Source organism: Dromiciops gliroides, chromosome 2 (assembly GCF_019393635.1).
Source record: "Dromiciops gliroides isolate mDroGli1 chromosome 2, mDroGli1.pri, whole genome shotgun sequence".
Taxonomy (NCBI): domain Eukaryota; kingdom Metazoa; phylum Chordata; class Mammalia; order Microbiotheria; family Microbiotheriidae; genus Dromiciops; species Dromiciops gliroides.
The window spans coordinates 635,278,220-635,291,127 of record NC_057862.1 but is presented as its reverse complement, the minus strand read 5'-3'; the positions used below and the strand labels follow the sequence as shown (position 1 = coordinate 635,291,127).

At 42.9% G+C, this 12,908-nt stretch overlaps 1 protein-coding gene across 1 annotated transcript in view; it reads right to left on the bottom strand.

The window, feature by feature from the left end:
- Positions 1-12,908, bottom strand: part of BEAN1 (brain expressed associated with NEDD4 1) — a 97,711-nt gene that overhangs the window by 71,828 nt on the left and 12,975 nt on the right. The window contains 2 exon segments of the mRNA XM_043981054.1: positions 6,401-6,460; positions 6,463-6,534. Of these exon segments, the coding sequence (XP_043836989.1) occupies positions 6,401-6,460; positions 6,463-6,534 (132 nt within the window).

The following is a 12,908-nucleotide window of genomic DNA, read 5'->3' as shown; positions in this document are numbered from 1 at the left end:
TGACCAATGGTGCCGGGGCCAATCAGGCCTACTTTCATGAAATGGATGCTGACAACCTTGTTCTTCTGGACAGGACAGACCCAGAAAATCTTAATGCTAATTTCCAGGTGGAGGCCCGCAGGCCAGCTCTCTTCTTCCTTCCCTTAATTCTCCTCCTCCAAGCACTTCAGCTGTTTGTCATGGTGGGGACAACAGTTAAAGCAGGTCTGCAGAGCTGTGAAAATATCCAGCCACCTGGTGGATGACTTTTTCCAGAGATTGTTGGCAATTCTGCTCACCCTTCCTTCTAGAAAAGGGCCCCTTCGGCATTTCTGGAAGATTTCCTTCTTCCTTTCATCTCTTTGTCTATCCAATGAGAGGAGTAATACCTTCAGTACAAGTCTCAAGATAGAACAAAGGCCAAGGGAGGATAAAAGGAGCATTGTTTTTAGGAAAAAGTTTGCCTTCCTCCCATTTCCAAACCAGATTGGGAAGAAAATGTGAAAATTTTTTAAAAAAATTAAAAATTAAACCAGTAAATTTTAAAAAAGGAAACAAAAAACTTCTTAGGAGTTGAAAGGAAGGCCATCTAGAAGCAGCTGGGTGGTATAATGGATGGTGCAGTGGCTTTGGCGTCAGGGAAGCTTGGCTTTTAATTTCAGGCACTTAGATATACGACCCTCTAGAATCCACTTAACTTTTTTGAGTCTCAGTTTTCCCTTCTGTAGAAGGGGGCCAATAACAGCACTTCAGAGGGTTGTTGTGAGGGCCAGATGAACACGTGCACATGCATGTGTGCGCACCCCCTGCCAATGTTACATCTTAGTACACTTGAAACTGCACTAAATGCTATCTACATACACACATACATAGATATATACATACTTCTTGTTGTTCATCCTTTGTTCTCAAAGAGGACCAATGACATCACAAGGGTAATGACTTGTGGGTGAATTATTTTTGAATGATGCAGACCTGCACAGAATATATGTGTGTGTGTGTGTGTGTGTGTGTGTGTGTGTGTATACACACATCTAAAATAATTCTATACACACACGTGTGTGTTTGTTGTTGTTGAGTCATTGTCAGTTGTATCTGACTCTTTGTGACCTCATTTGGGGTTTTCTTGGTAGAGATACTGGTTTGCCATTTCCTTCTCCAGCTCATTTGACAGATAAGGAAACTGAGACAAACAGGGTTAAATGACTTTCCCAGGGTCTCACAGCTAGTAAGTTTCTGAGGCTGGATTTGAATTCATGAAGATGAGTATTCCTGTTCCAAGCCCAGTACTCTATCCACTGTGCTATCACAGACACTCATACATACACATAAACCACACACACACACACACACACACACATATATACACACACCACACATGTGTATGTATGTGTCCTATGGAGTTATGTATATATGTATACATCGGTGTGTATATAGCACTTCAAGAACCTTAAAGCACTATGTAAATATTAATTTATATTAGTCCGTTCTGTCATCTAGCTGTTCATAATTTACAATCCTGTGCGTTTTATTTTATGCATTTAAAAACAATTCTGAGAAGGGGTCATTGGTTTCCCTGAACTGCCAATGCCCCCAGGACACCCCAAACATTAAGAATCTTTGCTTTAGAGTCACTCACCAACATAAATGCTTATATTCCCCCCCCACCCCATTTGCTGCCTTCTCCCTGTTCCAAAGCTTCAAAATTTATAGTCATGTCCCACCTCCGCCTGCTTCACACAATGACCATGGGAATGAAATGAGACAAGTGTGAGAGTAAAAACACACCAAACTCAGAGCCGGGAGAATTGGAGTCATGTCCAGGTTCCCTTAACCCTTTGGGCCTCGGTTTCCTTAACCGTAAAATGAAGAGGTTGGATTAGATACTCTTTAAAACTCTGACATTTGTGTTCCAAGGTGGCATCTAAAATGGTGTTGTTGTTTGTCCTTCGTTCTTAGAGGACCAGTGAGTAGATATCATGGGGTGATGTCTTGACCCCGTGGGTGAATTGGATTTAAGTGAGGCAGAGCTGCACAAAGTTATCAGCCTCACTCTCTCTTGCAGAGTCATGGAAGCCCAGTGGCAGGACAAAAGTCGAGACAACTGGCGATGGCCCTGGATGCAGTGGGTGACCTTGGTGTCCTCAATGGTCTGACCAAAATGCTCAAAGTTCCATAGCACCTGCTTTAGCTTCCTTCATGGCCTATTGGAACAAATGATTCTCGTCCCCAGTTCCAAGGTGGGAAGAATATCCCCCTCACTCACATGACAGGTTTGAGGTCTGCTGGTTACCCTCAACCTGGTTTCGCCCATCTGGCAAGGTGGCTTACTGGGACATGGCCACTGCAGCCACAGCTTCTTGGAGCAACCGGTGAGAGTTAGGTGCCATTTGGACACCAAAGGTAGCATGGGCAGCCCTGAAAAGAGTTTGGCAAGCCCTCATACCAGAGGTGCTAGTCCTCCCTTAACACCCCCTTGCACCCAAAGGTGACACTATGTTCTCAGAGACTATCAATCAACCAACCAATATTTGTTAACCACCTACTATGTACCAGGTCACTCACAACTCTAAAAATATGTTTCCAGGCCCCTTCCCACCCTTAAGAGTCTCTACTGTACGTTCTATCTACCATTCTAAGCGTCGAGGTCATTTCCAGTATTGACATCCTTTGATTCTATGAGCGTGCTTCAATGTTGTTGTTGTTTAGTTGTGCCTGACTCTGTTGACCCCATTTGGGGTTTGCTTGGCAAAGGTACCGGAGTGGTTTGCCATTTCTTTCTCCAGCTCATTTTACAGATGAGGAAACTGAGGCAAAAGGGGTAAATGACTTACCCAAGGTCACACAGCTAGGAAGTATCTGAGGCCGGATTTGAATGCGTGAAGATGATTTTTCCTGACTCCAGTACCAGCACTCTATCCACTATGATGCCACCTAGCTGCCTGCTTCAAAGAATTAAACGCTCAACATATAAGTGAAAGACTTGTGATTTCCATATCATGAAGACTGGGAACTCCCTCCACCAGTGAAGATTGCATCCTATGCTATCAGAAAGACATGTGAAAAATGCGAATCATCAACAGAGAAAGAACTGATGGTACCTGAATACAGACTGAAGTATAATTTTATTTGTTAGCTCCTCTTTCTAAGGTTATTCTATTTTCTTTCACAACCTGATTAATGTGAAGATGTTTTGCATGACTGCACATGTATGACTTATATTGAATTGCTTGATTTCTTAGGGAGGGGTGAGGAGGGAGGGAGGAAGAAAATTTAGAACACAAAGTTTTAAAAAAAAATGAATGTGGATGCATTCTATCTGTGTGATTTAGCAGATTATTTAATCATGGATTTAGAATGGGAAGGGACCCCTAAATGTAATTTTATCCAAATCTCACCTGTTACAGATGAGAAAATTAAGGCCCAAAGAGGATGTTGAGGTTATTATGCAGGGTCACATAGCTAGTAAGTTGCAAAATTAGGATTCCAATTCTTTTCCCACTGTACCACCACCTTGAATCCTTAAATCCTTACATTTTAGGGAATTATCTAAGATACACAGAGGTTAAATGACTTGCCCAGGCTCACACAGCTAATAATAAATGTCTGAAGCAGGATTTGTACCCAGGTCTTCCTGACTCCAAGCCTAGCACACTACCCATTGCACCACACTGCCTTTATATGACTGTAAGTTGTCCTTATAGTTCTCATTTAAAAGGGCATGTAGATTGAGTCCAGACCCCAAATGATTGTTTCCTGGGATATTTGGAAGATAAGGGCAACCAGGTGCTGTAGTGGAAAAAGTACTGGGCTTGGAGTCAGGAGGACCTGAATTTGAATCCTGCCTTAGATACTTATTAATTGTGCAACCCTGGGAAAACTGCACAACCTCTCCCAGACTCAGTTTCCTCATCTATAAAATGGGAATAAAAACAGCACCTACCTTACAGGGTTGTTGTGAGTATTAAATGAGAGAAAAACGTAAAGCACTTTGAAAACCTTAAAAAGCTACATAAATGTTGTCATCGGGGCTTGATTTATTGTTTTTTTTTTAAATTTTCAAGTCTTAAGAAAGTGATGGGGAAAATGTTAATAATGAAGATTAAATTTAAAAGTAAAGAAGTCTCCATTGTCCATCTCTACAAAGAAAAAGGAAATAGGTTTGAACTGTGACTATTACAGGGGAGTCATCACTGCCAAGACCTCTTGCCAGAATTCTCCTTAAAACAGACTGATCCACCACCTGGAAGATGGTCGTTTACCATAGAGCCAGTGTGGCTTCAGAAGGGGCCGGTATGGTGTTTGCTGCTGACCAACTCCAGGAGAAATGGTAGGGTTGATGCCCTGCTAAACCTTGTCTGGATGTTCGGTCCATCTCTATCTAAGGCTGCCCTGACTGAGGCATGGAAACCACAAGGTGAACCCCTCTGCTCTACTTGTCCATATTGTCCATTCAGAGCTCCAGTACTGATTTTTTTCTTTTTTGGTGAGGCAATTGGGGTTAAGTGACTTGCCTAGGGTCACACAGCTAGTAAGTGTTAAGTGTCCTGAGGCCGGATTTGAATTCAGGTACTCCTGACTCCAGGCCGGTGCTCTATTCACTGCACCACCTAGCTGCCCCATTGATTATTTTTTGATCTACACAGAACTGAGTGAGGTAGGTAGTATAGGTATTTTATAGATTATAGTTAGCTACCCAGGTAGTCATTAAACTTACTTATAAAGCACATAATGGGGATATAGACAAAGGCAAAAACATTGTTTCTGTCCTCAAGATGAGTGCATTTTAATGGGGAAGCAACATGGTAAATAATAGTGATATATTATATAACACATATACACATACACAATATGTATACTATATACCTATACACCTTGTGTATACCTATACACACATGTGTATACACACATGCATGCACATTATACATGTGTATTACACATATGTATACACATACATGTGTATTGGGAAGAGAGAGAGAAGGTGAGAAAAGAATGATATTATCTAGCATTTATATATGCTTTAAGGTTTGCAAAATACTTTACAAACATCATTTCATTTTATCGCACAATAACTTTGAGAGGTAGGTGCTATTATTATCCTTATTTTTATGAGGAAGAAACAAGACAGAGAGTGGTAAAGTGACTTGCCCCCAGGGTTACACAGTCCAGATGTAAACTTAGGTCTTTCTTGATTCCAGGCCCAGTGCTCTATCTACTGTGCCACCACGTTGTATCTTCTGGGCACTCTCACCTTGGGGGGCATCAAGAAAGGTCTCCTAAGAGCTGACATTTGAGCTAAATTTTAAAGGATGGTGGGGAAACTATTAAGAGCAGAGTACGCTAGGTGCGGGGAGCCTTTGTAAGTGCAAAGGGAAGGAGAAAGGAAATAGTAGAAATACTACTACTACTAACAACAACAATAATACTAGTAGTAATAAAAGAGTAATAGCTAGCATTTATATAGCACCTGTTATATCCAGGCACTGTGCTAAGTGCTTTACAAATATTATCTCATTTGCTCTCTTCAAGGGGATTGCAAGTAGGCCATTGCCGATGGATCCTAGACTGTGAAAAGGGTAATAAAGTATGAGGAAGGTATTAAGGGGCAGAGGATGAAGACTTTAAAAAGAGGTCAAAATGAATACTTTCTATTTTATCCCAGAGGTAATAGAGAGCTATTGAAGCTCATGGAGCAGGGGGCTGGCATGGTCAGACACGTGTTTTAGAAAAATCCCTTTGGAGCATGACTGGAGTGAGGAGATACTTGAGGAAGGGAGACTAGTGAGAAGGCTGTTGCGGTAATCCAGGCCATAGGGGAGGAAGGCCTGAACTGAGGATGTCTCTGTCTGAGTATCCAGCAGGGGACACATCAGTGATGTTGTGAAGGTATGAGGATGAGACTTGGATGTGGTACTGAGTGCGAGGAGGAGCAGGGGATGGACAGTGAGGTCAGAGCCCCCAGTGCCTGGTAGGATAATGGTGCCCCTTGACAGTAATAGTGGAGTTTGGAAGGGGGGAAGGTTTGGGAAGAAGGGTGAGGAACCTTTTACATTCAAGATGCCTCTGGAATACCCAATCCAAGAAGCCCAAAGGGCAGTTAGAGAGGAGAAATTGAAGACATCCATGGAGCCACTATTTAGTAAGTACCAGAGACAGGGCCTTTTGCTTCCATGCCTGGTCTTCTTTCCACTCTACTCCCAAAGTTTCCCCCTTTATTTTCTCTTCCCTGACCTCCCCGGGTACCCGTTATTTGATTAATTTAATTCTTTGGCAAAACCTGTGACGTCTTTCATGAAAACACTAAACCCTGTTCCCAAAGCATGCAAGGCAGGGCCTGGCTGGAGAGTGAGTGGCCCACACCAGGCAGCCCAAGGCTCGGGAGGCAGGGCCCTGGGGGGATGGGCCGAGGAAGAGGACTTACTAGAGCAGGTGATTTTGATGGACATGTAGTCCCGGCTACAGTCCTTCTTGTAGTGACAGGTAGCCAGTTCAGCAAGCACAGCCCAGTGTCACACTGCAGCTCCTCCTTCTTACAGGGAAGGATGCTCTGCTCATCTGAAGGACAGAGAGACAAAAACAGTGGCTTTTAATCCCTCTGCTTAGCTGGAAAGAAAGAAGTTCAGGAACGCAGATCACAATGAAGGTCATGGACTATATAGAGCTGGATGGTTGGGGTGCGAGGATGATCTAGTGCCAACTCTGACTTCATGGATGAAAGAAACTGACGGCCAGAAAGAAGTGATTAATCACCCAGCCAAGGTGACCCAGCTATTTGGTCTCACATATCAGGCTTAGAACACAGGTTTTTCCAGCTATCTGTGTGGCTCAATGCTTTGCACGATGCTGACTTCCCGAATCCTGCATCCTTCATCTGGCTTAGCTCAGGGCATGACTCTCCAGGCTGATTTCAAAGAGATCTGTGTCTCAAAACTGCACCCCCCATCTCCCCTCTCCAGTCTTTGCTTTAGCTACCCTCCGTTCCTACATACTGTGCTCCTTTATCTCAGCCTCTCTTCTTTTCCTGACTTACTTTAAGACTCAACTCCAAATCCCACTTTGACAAGAGGTCCTTCTTGGTCCTCCCCAAACTGGTAGTATCTTCCCTTTCACTTTGGAAAGGTGGACTTTGGTCTGGTTCATGGAGTAAATCAGCAAAGGATTTTTGCTGATGCAAGGATTGGGCTCCAACCACATGTACCAGGGCCAAATTTATCTGGGTGTCCAAGAGAATATGACCTTGTTACTACTTAGAGGTCAAATCTAGTCATGACTGATCCCATGACAATAGCCCTCCTCCCTCACTTCCACACCACACCCTCTCACCTCTCATTCACACTCGCACCTGAGCCATGCTATCTTTCATTTGGAAAACTAACATGAAATACGTTATAGGATTTTTTTTTTTGGATGGGATCTATTATTTCATTCATATAGGGAAACTCCTCTTATCTGCCGATGCAAACTAGCACACACTCTGAAATTGTGATCTTGGAGAGTTGTCTAGGGCACTAAAAAAAGGTCAAGTGACTTGTCCAAGATCTTGTGACTGGTATATGTCACAGGTGGAACTTGAGGCCAGGGTTATCCTGTTCAGCAGCCAGTTTTCTTATCTATTGTGACATGCTGCTTTTCATATATCTTAGGATAATGACCATTAATTGGGCATTTACTATGTGCTGGGCACCACATGAAGACTATGAAAGAATCCGTTGCTTTGAGGTACTACAGCATAGTTGGGAAGTAAGATATACACAGATGACTAGGAAGCTATTTACAGGATGATGAGTACAATAGAAGAAGTACCACAACTTATCATAGAACTAGTATCCAACCCCACTAGACAATAACAAAGCTTCACACCCAAAAAATTAGTGTCAGATGAGGATTCTTTAACTTGAAAAGGCATCAAGCCAAGCCTAAAAGCAGAAGGAGAATTGGTACATGTTTTTTTTTTTTTTTTGTTTGCAGAAAATATTCTCAAGGTCTCTGAAGATTCTGGAATAGATGGTATGACATAGGAGATGCTGGAAAAAAGGACTGCCCAGCATGGCATGCCACATCAAAGAAGGCTCTGTGCTCTATGAGTGAAGCAGAATTGCAGTAAGTCAAAAGAAATGTGAGATGTACAAATTTAGAGACATCTCTACTCCACTCCAAATGTCATGTGGTAGAGCCCTCCAGCTTGTACTTGTCTGATCAGCTAGTTGGTCACACTGTACCTTGACTCCATCATAGTGATGTCATTTTTGGTCCTCTTTGGAGAAAGAAGGACAACAACCAAACTAAAGGAAATTGGAAGTTCATCCTGTAGAAGACAAGGAATATGATGATCCTTGTTTTTTGAATATCTGGGAAGTGGGGGATGTACTTTCTCTGCTAGATTCCCAGGGCAGAATGAGGTAGTCATCATTCAATAAACATTTATTAAGTGCCTACTATGTGCCAGGGGCTGTGCGATGGGTACAAGTTATAGAGAGACCAGCTGGCTCAATTTAAGGTAGACCTGTCTAACAAACAATGGAATGGCTTGCTTGGTAGTGAGATCCTATCAGTCAAGGGTTCAAACTGGAGACTGCATCATCACTTCTAGTAGATAATGTGGATGATATCTTCAGGTAGAGATTAGACTAGATCATCTCTGAGTTTCTTTTTAGCACTGAGATTTTATGATTCTGTGATTTCCTGGAGAATTAAAAAAAAACACAAAAACAAACAACCCACAAAACTCCTCTCCTTCCAGTGTGAAGCAGTTAGGGTGATTCATTTTTAAAAGTAGAGCATAGAATTTCAAAACATTTTAACAATCTGCCCACATTCTGTAATCCTACCATTAAAAGATCTGAATTGATTCTTCTTGGTATGTCCTGGAGCAGTGTGCGACTGTGTAAAATAGAATGCTATTTGGTGATTATTTATTTGAGAGTGTGGTCACTTGTACACCACCACCAAGTGAACTGCAGCTGATGAAAATGCTCAACACTGGGCTGATTTAATCTGTGTGCTAAGGAGTTAATTAACAATCAGTCATGCTCACTGGAGGTAAAAGCTGTCTGGCCAAGAGAAAACAGACCTCCCTGCTTCAGGGCACACAGATCTCTTTCAGCTGCTAGAGGTGGTGAGTCAGAATGCAAACAGTGCCAGCCTCTGGGATTGAAGTAGTTCATTCATTCATTCATTCATTCATTCATTCATTCATTCATTCATTCATTCTTGTAGTGGGGGCTAGGAAAAGAAAAGCTGCTTAAACCCTTGAAATCTGTCAATTGCCCTTGAGGTTGTCACCTGTTACAATAAAGGATACTCTTAAATAAAGATCCTGAGTCATCAAGATAAGATTAAAATACCTTCACTATATCTTTTGTTCACAAAACCTCAGAATGTCAGAGCTCAAAGGGACCATTAGATATAGAAGGTTAGGGAGGATGTTAGGAACCACCCTGAGAGGACCACTGGACTGTGTGAGAAGTCGGGGGCCCTGGGTTTGAATCTTGCCTCAATAGTCTCCTGTACCTTTCCACTGCTGGTGCAGACTAGCTGCTCAGAGTGTGCCCAAATCACACAGCGCTGCCAGTGATTCCATTCACTGAGCCGTGAGTGAATAAGCTGGTGGTCTCCGAGCTCAGCTTTCTTCATTTTGCGGCTGAAGTACAGGAGAAAGAGTACTTTCATCCCTCTCTCTGACTCATCTCTAATTGGATTTCCTAACAAGGGGAATTCAGCATGCAGTACTTTGAGCTATTAAGTGGTTCTGTTATATACACGAAAAGTCGGCTTCATTTCCCTCTCATTTCCTTGTTCATCAGCCTTCCACTCAAGGGGACTCTTAGAAATGCAGACCTAAAAAGGTAGCATGCTAATTAAACCATCAAAGGCCCCCCTCCCTTCTTAATTTAAGTGAATTGGGGTGGGGGGAAGAGGAAGAAGTGACTGGGGGAATTTCATGGCTGAGCAGGACCCGGCTTTCTCACACTGATGGATACTTGGAGGAGAAAGGCTTACCCTGATCAGGCTATATAGACTGCTTTCATTACAGGCAGACAACAGTGTTGTTGAGTTGTGTCTAACTCTACATATCCCATAGACTTTTTTTGTCCATGGGTTTCTCTTAGCAAAGATACTGGAGTGGTTTGCCATTTCTTTCTCCAATGGATTAAGGCAAACAGAGGTTAAGTGGCTCACCCAGGGTCACAAAGCTAGTAAGTGTTTGAGGTCAGATTTGAACTCAGGTCTTTCTGACTCCAAACCTGGTGATTCCTATCCATCGAGCCACCTAACTGCCTCCTAAACCTTAAACTTTACCAAAAGTTACCTATTAGGTGCTCACATTCCATACCTGCATTCTCTAAGAGAGCTGGGCTTCTTACCCATTTAAAATTTGGGAATAGATTGATACCATCTTGGCTCCAAGATCTCTAATCATTTGTGTGACCCAATAAAACTATGTAGTGGTGGATGCCAAGGGGAGGCGGTATATAAATACTACCTATTATTATAATTCTTTTAATTGGGGTGGCTAGGTGGCGCAGTGGATAAAGCACTGGCCCTGGAGTCAGGAGGACCTGAGTTCAAATCCAGCCTCAGACACTTGACACTTACTAGCTGTGTGACCCTGGGCAAGTCACTTAACCCCCATTGCCCCGCAAAAAAAAAAAAAATCTTTTAATTTATGTGAGAGCTGGAATCCAACCTCTTGGCCTAAAGAAATCTGTCTCCAATGGGAGGCCCTGATTGTCTTGGTTCCTTGGAACTCAGTAAAGACACCTGATAGTGATCTGACCTGCCTTTTTGGTTTATATACTTTTCTCCTCCTGATTCAGGCTCTACCCCTCCCTCTCCTGAGGGACTTGTCCTTCCTGCATTTGGATATATGTCTGGCCCCCAGCACTGGCTGGTCTTGTCCTGAGTGAGATAGCCCATCTTGGTTCAGTCTCAGAAGAACTCTAATGGCTTCTTACCATAAGAATTTGAATCCTATACCCTGAATATATGTTTACCTCCCTGCTCCAGGGTGCCAGTCCCCCACCGGTGTTACTTCCCGCTATTCGCACGTCCTGTGTCTGGGCAGCTAAGTGGCACAGCAATAGAGCCCTGGCCTTGGAGTCAAGAAGACCCGAGTTCAAATCTGGCCTTAGACACTGGCTATGGGATGCTGGGCAAGTCAGTTAACCCTGTTGGCTTCAGTTTCCTCATTTGTAAAATGAGCTGAAGAAGGTAATGTCAAATCACTCCAACATCTTTACCAAGAAAATCCCCAGTGGGGTTGATAAGAGTGGGAGATGACTGAATGACTAAACAGCAAAGTGTCTGTGAGCCATTTTAGGCATCACAGTGGAGAGAGCACGAGACTTGAAGTCAGGAAGACTTGAATTCAAATTGTGACTCAGATATTTACTAGCTGTGTGACCCTGGGCATGTCACTTAACCCTGTCTGCCTCAGTTTCCTCATCTATAAAATAGGAGTCATAAGAGCACATGTCTCCTAGGGTTATTGTAGGATCAAATGAGATAATGCTTTGCAAACCTTAAATCACTATATCCTTGCCATCTATTCTCTCCCTTGTGATGGGAGCAACATCCCTCGGGTACTTCACAACTCTTTTTTTTCCTTTTTCTTTTGCAGGGCAGTGAGGGTTAAGTGACTTGCCCAGGGTCACACAGCTAGTAAGTATCACGTGTCTGAGGCCAGATTTGAACTCATGTACTCCTGAATCTAGGGCCGGTGCTTTATCCACTGCACCACCTAGCTGCCCCCAACTTCACAAGTCTTAAGAAATCCCAGTCTAGCCTTCACTCTGCAAAATGAAACTTCTTGGCAAGAAGCAGATTTTAAAGAATGGAACATGTGGTCACATTAAACAAATGGAGCTCAGTGAGGGTAAATGGATTTAGCATCCCCGAGGCTCCGGAGAAGGCTCTATCATTCGGTCTCGCTTCACATGTGGACGATAAACTTTTCTTTAATCATCTCAAAGGGAAGATGAAGACTCATTAGATTTAAGGGGGGAAAAACAAGAAGAAAAAAAAACATCTGTAAAAATACAGCTGGACCTTTGGGAAAGGACCGTGATGTCAGGCAGCACCTTCTCCATGAATCCTTTCTTTGTACTTACCAGACACCTACTATTGACGGAGCAATGGAAGCTACCGACATTCCTAGGGCTCACCCTGTACCTAAGTGGCCTTGTGATAATGAAGGGAGGGTGCTATGATGGCAAGGATGATGGATTTAGGGAACAACTGGGTGCATTTCTCTGTCCTGCCCCTCGTTACCTCTCTGACCAAGTCCCTAGGCCCGGTCTTCACATCCATTAAAGTGAGAGGGTTGGACCAGATGCCTGTTCAATGCTAGATCCTGTGACTGAGAACGGGGTGTAGCGTTAAGCCCCATAGATAGAAACTGTCAAATTGGTAGATAGGACTTGCCCTGGTCCAGAACAAAAATAATTATAGCTTATAGTTACGTGTGTTACAGTTATGTAAATTATCTCATTTGATATTCAAAACAATAATATTTATATCATTTAGAGAGTGTGTTAACATTTACAAAGCATTTTACAAATATTATTTTATCCTTATAACAATCCTGGGAAGTGCATGCTACTATTATCTCCATTTTATAGATGAGGAAACAGAGGTAGACAGAAGTGACTTGCCCAGGGGTTGATGTCTGAGGTAGGCTTTAACTTCTGGGTTTCCTGACTTCAGGCCCAGTGCTCCATCTAGCTGCTTACAAGCCCATGAAATGGTTCTAACAGATAGAATCATTCTCATTCTACAGATGAGGAAATTGAGGCCCATAGGGAGAATGTGACTTGCCTAAGATAACAAAGAGTAAGTAGCAGAATGGACTAGAATCCAGGGTCCTCTGATTCAAAGTCTTCTGAGTGATAGCATAAAAAAAAGCAATGAAGAAATTTTTTTAAAAAATC